The sequence below is a fragment of the Coptis chinensis genome, chromosome 1 (genome assembly GCF_015680905.1).
Source record: "Coptis chinensis isolate HL-2020 chromosome 1, ASM1568090v1, whole genome shotgun sequence".
Lineage (NCBI taxonomy): Eukaryota > Viridiplantae > Streptophyta > Magnoliopsida > Ranunculales > Ranunculaceae > Coptis > Coptis chinensis.
The window spans coordinates 64829222-64839858 of NC_141456.1; the positions used below are offsets into that span (position 1 = coordinate 64829222).

Consider the following 10637-nt stretch of genomic DNA (forward strand, 5'->3'; position numbering starts at 1 on the left):
ATCTTACCCTTTTTCACCAATCTCTGTACCATCCACTTCAGCGCGTAACAGTCGTCAGTCTCATGGTTCCACATCTGGTAGTACGCGCAGAAAGGCTTATCTGGAAGCTCTATTGGTGTGTTCCGCGGTCCTTCATACCCCTGTAAATTTTTGATCAACGGCAATATTTCTCTCAATGGTCTATTCAAAAGGCCACCTCTATCTCCCCTCAGATGGCTTCCTTTCTCTATTCTCCCGGCGAATCCCCTCTCGTGCTCTTTCCACCCTCGGGGATTTACCGCGGTACCTACCGCTTTCCCTTTTCGAGGCCCCCTCCCTTCGGTGCTCCCTATCTTTCTCTAATGATAAAACAGCTTTCCCTGACCTTTTCGATTCCTTCGGTAAAGTGTCCTCATATCTGATGTATTTCTCTACCCGAGGATAGAGCTCATGCAAAGTCGCGATCTCATTCTTCGCGACCGATTGGTGCACTCCCGTTCCTAGTCGCAAACCTCGCTCAAACGCGATAACCGCGGTTCTCTCATCCAGGTTCTCGACCTTCAGAGTCTCATCCTTGAACCGACACAAATATTCCCTCACTGTCTCCCCTGACCTTTGTCTCACATTGAACAGTGCCGCGATGTCCACGGCTCACTTCTTCAGGTGGATGAAATGATCTATAAATGCTCGTTCCAACTCTTGAAAATTCCCTATGCTCCCCGCTGGCAGCCGATAGTACCAATCAGACACCCCTCCCTTCAAACTGGCCGGGAACATCATGCATCGTAGCCCATCATATCTCGACTCTTGCCATAACGGCATCTGCTGCCTGAAGTGGAGGATGTGATCAGCTGGGTCGCCTTTCCCATCATACCTCTCAAATCTAGGTTGGTTAAAGTGCTTTGGAACCTCCGAGGACCCAATGCCTTCCGCCAATGGGTTGCGGTTTAGCCCAGCCACCACCTGACTTGCAGCTCCTCCCCGACTTCTCGCCTTTAGCTAGTTCACTTCTCTATCTCTGTCTATCATCTCTTGCACCCGCTCGATTGTCAAGCCTACCATTGGGTTTTCAACGAGGTTTGGCTCCCCCTCCTTCCTCTTTCGAGCCGTCACTTGCCTCCCCGCCTGTACCTTCCTCCTCTCGTTCCCTCTCTCTCCTTAACCCATCGTTCTCCTCTCTTAACCGTCCGATTTCTTCCCTCATAAGCCGCACCTCCTCTGTCTCCGTCCCCTCTCTTCTGTCCCTTTCTTCGTCAATCACCGCTTCTGGTATCGTTTCCTGCACCGCTACTTTCTTCGGTATGCCTACTCATTTCTTAGGTGCCATCTCTATTTTGCTTTTTTTTGTCGGTCCCCACAGACGGCGCCAAATGTATGAACCTCAAAGTCTCAAATGGGAATCCCTAAGATCAACAATTCAGTTCCCAGTCAATCACTATTCCCCCTCTTTTCTGTCCTCCTTCCCTTCTTTCTCTCTCTCTCTCTCTTTCCTCTCTTTCTTGCTTAGCGGCCCCCCCTTTTCATCTCTCCTTCCTCTTCTTTTTATACCACTCCCCCTTTCATCTGGGCCATCCATCTGTCTCTTCATCTAACGGCTTCCTGTTAGTCGTATCTCGGCCACGTCTTCTCCTAGGGTTCCGCGGCTCCGTTCCACTGCTCCCCACCTACCTGGTTACATTACCCCCACCTCTCCTCTTTGACTTAGTACACATTTCTATTCTGGGACACTACATTTGTCCTTGTGAGTTTCTTTTTAGGAAATTTTGGAGATTCTTTGGAATCAAGATGAGAGGTTATTGTACTCTTTTGAATATTCTATTTATTGGAAATTTCTCTATTTGGCTGTGGATTAAGCGCGCAAGCCAAATCACGTAAATATTTGTCTCTCTTATCTTGGTTGTTTGTTTGAATTGGTGAGTAATTTACATTGTTTACTACTTATTTATGAGTTATTTAGTTGATTTCATACACCGTAGTTGTAGATTGTTGCTTCTACCACATTTGATATTGATTGTTCGCTTCTGTTGTATTGGATTGGTGTGCTTCATTGATTTTGTGACACAACAAAACATTCGAGCATTTCCTTGTAGAGCTGCCCAATAGATTTGATCAGCATAGGACTAGGGTTGAAAGATGACAATGTCTCAGAGCTCCAGCATTATGGTCAGGAAAATGTATAAAAGGTTAAGGGAAAGGAAATGTGTTCCACAGCTCATTTTCACTGTTGAAAAGTAAGATCAAATCTAATTATCTGGACATCCGGTTACAGACTCAATAGTGTACACCATATCATAGAAACATGACTAGATTGACATATCAATTGGTGTCCCCTGCAGTGGATGGAGTGTGCCACGCGACATTTGATACTTTAAGCCCGCAAGCAAGCTTTTAGTTGACAACTCAGTGACTCACAATGCAACATGCAAGCGCTAAGAGGAAGCAGAATGTAAAGAATGCATCGGTAAGCTCAAATCACAAATGTATACTTTCATTCATCACTAAAACCTCGAAGAAGACGTAGTACGAGGGCAGGGAAAAAGCAATGAGGTTGAGAGAATCCACCAATACTCACCAAATAAAGAGAATATTGGTGGATTCTCTATGTACATGACAATAATATAGCCATTCACTTTTCCCCATTTAACACATGTACGTAACAAACTTACAAAAGCAAGTTGCCGATATTCTCCATAAATATGGATGTTTGGTCTGACCCTGAGTGGGTGTACAGAAAGAGGAAGTTCGCCAGGTCTTAGTTTCTCATCATTGATCAAAATGGTGTCGAAAAGTAGGTTATAATAGCAGAGATAACTCCTTGCAGGTTAATGGATTTACAAGATCGATATGGGGAACAAGGCATAAAATGACCAACCAGCCGCAGGGAGATCCCTGGCATCTCTTTCCTTGTCGCCGGGGCTTTTGATGATTTTGCTGGAAAGGTTGAAGAGTGTGAATGTTTATCGTCGTTAGCAGTCGTGATATAATTTTCCCTTTCTAATGGATGTCCGAATTCGGCAGACAACACGATCTACTGAAACTGAATAGGAGATATCCCACTGCAATAGAATGTGAGTGGAAACACTTTTGCACTACAACACTGATCTAGGTTTCATGAATGTTTTACACGCTAGTTTCCATTTACTGCTTTGAAGCTCAGGCGTCAAGCAGTAGTAATATTCGCCTTTACCAAAAACACTTTGGCGCTTGATTGATCATGTAACAAAAGTTATGGACCTCTTATACTAATGTCCTTCCGAACTGAATCCAATGGACAAAGCATTAGCATGGACCATTCTCACGCATTAAGAATGCTGATACCAAAAAGGGTTCGGGTGCCACTAAATTGGGTTTAGTATAGAGCATGTCTGAATACATGATCGGCTAAATTCAAGGGCGATGACCTTAATAAGAGTAGTCAGAGACTCGGAGCAATATAAAATGCACTGAAATGAAGTACTGGTCAGAGCCTGTGCTAAAAAGGTCGTAATTTAAATCTTGTCTGAGTGAGCTCAGGAGTTGGGGACATGTAACTGAAACATTCACAAGAATGCAATATTCAATTCCAAGACCAAAACTGACGAGCGGCGAAATAAATAAATAAAAACTGAACATAAAACAAGAGATCCCCTGCACAAGAAAGTAGAGTGGGATCATATTTTTTGCGGCTATGCGTTAGCAGGCATGCAGTTACAATTACATAAATGAATAAGAAGTTACAGAAGAGAGGTATATTTAAATTAACGGGATAGTCTATAAAACCTTAAAACTAAAGGAAAAATAATAAACCCATCTCCAAAGACAGATTATTGATATTTTAATATAGATTATCCACTCACAACGACAACAATAGTAAGGCATTAACCTCATCATATAAACTATGACTACGTATGATATTAGACTGCCTTTGATGTATAGAAGTCCACCACCTCCTGCAGAAAAAAGAAACATTTTTTTAAATAGTTTTCTTGTCTAATTTCTATTGGGGGGGGGGAAGAGAAGAATTAATGCTGATGAAGATTTAAAACTACAAATACAATAAAAGAAATGCTTTAAGCATGTCTTGTTTAAGATTCACCAATATCTCAGATGAAATAATGATCCTTACTCAACAAAAGAAAAGGGGCATAAAATTGAACATAAAGTATGATGACCAAGACAAACAAATATCAGTTCCTATATAATGGAACTATTTCAAAAATGAAAAAGTAACTTTTCAAGAGGTAACAAACCAAACATAGATATACATATACTCCGTGATTGTGGCTGTAAATACCATGGAATAGCTAGATAATATTTGTGTTTCCAAAACAGCAGTTGAACCTAAGTGTTAAACGAAGACAATTCCATGTCAGAACTCACAACTGCATGCTCTATTTCAGAGCCAAGCAACTAAATAGCCTAAAACGAGCACATTTAAATAGAGAAGCAAGAAGAAATGGCTAGAGTTCGATGTAAGATACAGTACAGGAGGAATTGGAGGAGATGCTGTGGAATTATCACTCTTGCCCAGATAGCCATTAAATCTGATTACTATAGTGCTACTTTTGCACACAATTAATATCAAAGTTCAGCTACATATGTTGTGCATGTTCCCCAAAGATTTCTTACCTCATTCCAGATTACGGTTGGCATTGCGGGCGCAGTTGTAACATTTAAGCAGTCTGTAAACATAACACAGTCAAGTCAAGACAAGATGATATATATATATATATATATATATATATATATATATATATATATATATAGAGAGAGAGAGAGAGAGAGAGAGAGAGAGAGAGAGAGCTCTGCCTAAGCATGTGGCAGGTATACTAACAAGTTTAATTTGTGAACTTATAAGAACATGATCAGAATTAGAAAGATGCCGAAGCTGTATCGTTAATTTGCTAAGAGAAATACCAGAATGTTTAATTGGTATACATAATGGTTTCTTTTTACAGGGGAGTATCGGTAGCTCGTGAGGTGCCAAAGTTCCTTTCGACACCATATAATCCTGAATAGGTAGCATTAGGTTTCTGTTCACATAGGGTAGATACAAGTTTTTTGGAGGAACAACACCATGAACTGTAGATAAAGTGGCTTCATGAGGAAAACATTTATCAAACTTTAGATTTTTAACATATTAATCGCAGATACAAAAACAGTTCTCGCCTTATGAAAACAAGTAACTATTCCACAAACACGTTCTAGAAGTCCATCTCATATATGTGGGAACTATAGCCTTTTTACTCATGATCAGAGTAACAGATCTATAAATTAACAGACAGTGAAGTGTAAAATACCAAAAATGTCATTTACCATAAAAATGTTTTTGACAGTCTTGAAAACATCTTCAATAGGCTTTCCTGCATCAATCTAATTAAAAAAAAAAATAATAATAATGAGATTTTGCATTAAGAAGCTGCAGAGTTGGTCAAGAAGGAAGCTTGAACAAGAATTTACCACATGAACCTTCTCCCTAGACCTATAGTGCTCGATCACAGGAAGACTGGATTCCACAAAAACATTAAACCGTTTCCTTATTGTCTCTATGTTATCATCAACCCTTCCCTACAATCCTCAAAAAGAGAGACTTTCAATAATACAATTTTTAATAGAGAAAGATCAGTAGAAAAAATTGCTTGGAAACAGGTAACAATTAAAATAGATAAAGAGTTTAACAAAGAGCTTCATTTCAAAAACCTGGTTCCTGCCCAGAAGTCGTCTCTCCATCTCTTCTTCTGAACAATCAAAAAAGAGTACAAATTCTGGCACGATACCCGTCTGTGAGATAATTCAAGGAAGGAAACTAAGAGTTACAAAGAAATTAGTTGGATAAGTCAGCACTTTACACTAACAATATCTAACAAATTAAGCACAACATCTTTTTTAGGTAATTTCATTGTAAATTTGGAACATTGCATTTTGGAAACGCAGGATGTGTGCTTAGTGTTAATGATAATTCAAGATAAATTGTTCCTTCAGTGCAAGTTCCATTTTCATTTTCATTCTCTTGTCATTTTTCATTTATATTTGATCATGTGGACTTACTAGAGAAGCAATAATCTTACAACATTCTCAAATGCAGCACGGTTCTCTTCATTACGGGGGAATCCATCAATAAGGAATTTGTCATTATCGCTTTCCTGCATTGCCCGTTGGAGAAGCTTCACAGTGACCTCTGAAGGGACAATTTTTCCTTCCTTTATCATGTTCTGTATCATGGTACTGTGGCAAGGAAAAAGATACTTAGAATCCCACAGTTTAAGAAAAGGATGGTGTATTCGGAAAACTGTAATTTAATTCGACAAAGCCAGGGGAGTGGCTGCCATATAACGGATCCATAAGGATGGTTCCCAAGAAACACAGCAGCATATACACACAAAGACAGCATTGTAGAAAAATGTAAAATAAAAATAAAAAATAAAAATAAAAAATTAAATTAAAGATAAAAACTTTTTAAGAAACATGTCATCATGTTTTTGTAAAATCATTGAGTTATAGGAAGTACTAATTCGAAAAGTAACATGATAAGTTGTCAACGGCCAAGTGCAAACCACTTCCATCAGGCCGTCTTGAACAGCCTTCGTGAATTCATCAGGCCTATATATTTTTCCGAGAATGTAACAGTTTTTATTATAAATTCCCCAGGAAACATGAAAACAGTATTAAGTGATCTTAGCATCAGATCTTCCTTTTTTGTGATCATTGTTGTTAACGCCTGACTCAATCAATTTTAACGCAAGTAACATGGATACTTCATATTCTGAAAAAATCCGAGTTCGACACACGGACATACAAACACTCATGTCGAAGACACGGACAAGCTGTGCATACTACTTCAAACTAGGGTTTTTTCTATATTCCAAATGACTAAGAAATTAATCTATTAACAGATTTATGACTCGATGATATGTCACTTTCATAGTTATTGATTTGTAAGGAAACATTTTATAAGGTTTTGAGCCCAATAATTAGTTGTGTAAGTAAAGAATAGTAATAGTTTTCGTTTTAATTAGCTGTGTCCTATTTGTATAGGTCCCGTGTTGGACAGCTGACACTCCGAATCTGTGTCAGACACCGACACACGTGTCCATGTCAATGTGACTTAGGTTTTAGCATATAAATGTTGAGCCCATCAGTGGTGATGGCACCAATTCGTAGACACCTAATTTATGCTATTACAGACGATGGCTGGCATTAGAGGTTTGATGAATTACACTGCTTAGTCCAATCAGAGAAGTATCGATAGTGAGTCTTCTCTATTTAGCATATCCATCTAAATTTGGCATTTAGCCAACATCATCAAAGGATATATCATAGTTTTCCACTATAAAAATAACTTTCCTGTACTGACAGTAACATAGGTGACTTGAGCATAGACTCTTACCCATTCTCGGAACCTGATTTGATTTCTTCTCGAAGAAGATCACCGGCACTGAGATGGGTGAAACCAAAGTGCTCGACAATATTCGTACATTGGGTGCCCTTTCCACTACCAGGACCGCCTGTCCAATCAATACCAGAACCAAGATCAATTAACTCAGACACATCTTGAAGCCAGTAAAATATAAGTCCGAAGAGGTAATACCAACAAACAAGCCTATAAAACCTATAGCACACTGGTCACAGATAGTACGGAGAAGACAACGAGCAAGGGGAGAAGGGGATTGGAAGCTTCTCAGATATAAAACAATCAAGCAGTGTGCACTTAATATAGAACATCATATCAATTTCACCAATACATCTATGGCATTTTAATTTCATCAACTGCACAAATGCATCAAATATATGACTACCGAGGAGGTACAGCATGCAAACCGGAAGTACTAAAAAAGACTATGGCACCAATTTCAAAATGCCACTAACTAAACAAACTTTAAGGTGGATAAACATATCAGTATAGCACAAGAATTGTATGCTTAAGTAAGAAACGAAAGAAATACTTCTCCAGAAAGTGTCCTCTATGGGCGTCCTCCATATAGCAAGGGTTATGGACTTAGGTGTTTGAGAAATTTAAGATGTTCCTTTTGAGAATTCTTGGTTAGATGGGACTTGTTTGTACAGCTTAGGAAATATGGGTGGGACATTGTACTTTTGTTCTTCTAGGTCTGTGTTTCATTACTTTCATGTAGTTCAAGATCATATCAATGTACAGAGGAGTAAGGAACGTTTCAAACAAAATTTTATCTGGTGCCAATCTCGAATCTGAAACCTATTTCTTGTATTCGGAAAAAGAAAAGTAAAAGAGATATATTGGCAGTCTATAGAAAGGGATCGACCCTTCAACCATGTCCTTAATACCCACCATGTTTTTTTTCTAAATTTTTTTGGTTTCTCTCCAACTCTCCCATCATAAAATAATTTTAAAGATAACTGAGCAAGTAAAACACCATTATCAAGTTCTTTGAACTCCAAACATAGAAAGCAAGGGGCGTCTAGTTTCCTATGCAGGAAGGGAAGTGAAACTATAATAACAAATCAGAAGTCAATAATAAAGTCTTCGCAATATATAGGATTTGCAAGAAAAATGTTACTTTTGTAGCACGTTGCTACAAAAGAAGCTTGTGTGTGTCTGTTCAGAGAGAGAGTTTCAGGAATATAAGCAGTCATTAGTTTATATCAACGTAGAATCTGAAAATTAATTAATTAAGTACAAGCGGTAGAATTCATCCCGAGTTAAACAATCAATATACATCTACTACTATAATCAAAATTTGTTGCCGAAGTTGGCCTTTGAAGTCTCAATTTGAAAGAAAACGTGGAGCATGTAGAGGCTAAAAAACTATAAGTTGAGAACCCTTGAATGCTCACCAAGTACAAAGACAACTTTGACCTTTTTCTCAGTTGGCAAGCTCCCATTCACCTCCTGCAGCGAATGCTATGGTCATTTATAAGGAAAAAGGAAGATGCAGACCTCCACCATTTTGTGTAATAAACTAATACATACATCTTCTGACAAATCAATGCAGATACATAATATTAAAGTATGTCATAACTAGAGAGTCTGGTGAGGGTGATCTCCTCACCACATAAGACCCTATAAAATATTCAACCACAATACAATTTCTAGGCGCATAATAGGTGGACGCAAGTAGAAGGAATTCCAAAGTGAAATGGTGGTTCTTTACTTGTTTGACCTAGCTAACTACATATATTTACAAAGTGAAATTGAATTCAATCTTGTAGATCAATTACAAGTGTCAAAGTACAGAGTCCATTAGCCTATAAGATTATACTAAGATCTATACATAAAAATACCAATAAACACAAGATACCTGGTTCACAGCATCAACGACAGTACCCATGAATGTCCAAAAAAGGTGAGTCAAAGTTGTATCTGCACAATTCAATCAAATAATTTTTATAATTGAATCCGATCTCTGAATAAAATAACAAGATCTACGGTATTACATTAGATCTGATAAAAGAAAACTCAACAGATCTTGTTAAACATTTGGTACCTTAAAAGATCTGTTGTTGTGGAGGAATCGTATAAATAAATGAAGAATGAATGAAAGAAGGAAGAGTATTTATTCTCTCTGGAATAAAACGTAAAAAAGGTGAAAAAGTGGAGGGAAATGAGGAAAGAGATTATGTTTTTTTTCTTTTCGGGCAAGTCTTTATATAGAAGAAAAAAAAAAAGTTATCTACCTGCCACTTCTTTTTGTTTTTTATTTTACTTTTTTTGAAAATGGTTGCGTGTCCTTAATTTGGCTTGGAACTTAAGCCAGTACTGTCACCTGCCGACCTGCGTACCCAACTATCCAAGCTTTCAGGAAAAGGCGTCCAATTATAGTAGGGAATCGATCCCAAAGTGTCGGTCTATTGCTTGGGCAATTTGGCATGTGGGTTGTTGGTCAATGGTACAAAATGCCATCTTGAAGAAACTCCGCCTGTGTAAAACCATGGGGGCGAGTGTTCCCAACACTACACATGGTGAGGGACCATCCAACAATCTCTCCCTCCCGAGCCATGAGAGAGGATTTCTCAACGCATTCCCAAATCTATAGGAGGAGTGTGTTACCAATCCGGCAGTAGCACAACAAACATCAAACTTGTCCTTCAACAAAATTTTGGTTATCATATCCGACCTATTCATGTCGGTATGAATCTTTTCAATGCACAATCGTTTCTCTTCGAGAACTTCTCTGATCCAATGATAATATACATGTATATGTTTGGATATAAAATAAAAACTCGGATTCTTGTTCAAATGGATGGCGCTCTGACTATCACAAAGAACTACAAGCTGTTTCTACTTTAGCCCTAGTTCATTAAAGAACTTCTTCATCCATATCTCTTTGCAACATTCAGTGACTGCAATATACTCGGCTCCTGTAGTAGAGAGGGCAACACATTTTTGCAACTTAGATTGTCAAGAAACTGCTCTCCCTATAAATGTAAACATATAACCGGAAGTGGACTTTATCGAGTTGACATCATATCACCTGCCATGTCTGCATTTGTGTAGCCTTCAACTAAGGTCTTACTTCCACCAAAACACAAGCATGCTTTGGAAGTACTATTGAGATATCTCAATGTCCACTTAACACCTTCCACATGCTCTTTACTTAGATTTGATAGAAATCAGCTTACAACACCTACGACGAAAGCAATATCCGGTCTTGCACACACCATTGCATACATCAAACTGCCCACTGTGGATGCGTAAATAATTT

General features: G+C 38.5%; 1 protein-coding gene across 4 annotated transcripts; it reads right to left on the reverse strand.

Moving 5' to 3' along the window:
* Positions 1-3554: 3554 nt before the first annotated feature.
* On the reverse strand, positions 3555-9650 carry LOC147524949 (UMP-CMP kinase 3-like). 4 transcript variants are annotated; one of them, XM_086604743.1, is made up of 10 exons: positions 9420-9560; positions 9234-9295; positions 8770-8836; positions 7346-7463; positions 6027-6183; positions 5659-5739; positions 5419-5526; positions 5275-5331; positions 4588-4640; positions 3555-3606 (listed from the first exon to the last, which is right to left on the reverse strand). In XM_086604743.1, exons 2-9 carry the CDS (start codon positions 9261-9263, stop codon positions 4632-4634), a joined length of 627 nt encoding a protein of 208 aa, XP_086460869.1. In that variant the 5' UTR covers positions 9264-9295; positions 9420-9560; the 3' UTR covers positions 3555-3606; positions 4588-4631. The 4 variants fall into 4 exon arrangements, with proteins under 4 accessions (XP_086460869.1, XP_086460874.1, XP_086460863.1 ...); XM_086604748.1 differs by having other exon boundaries at positions 3591-3908; positions 8770-8824; positions 9420-9650; XM_086604737.1 differs by having other exon boundaries at positions 3591-3908.
* Positions 9651-10637: the final 987 nt, after the last annotated feature.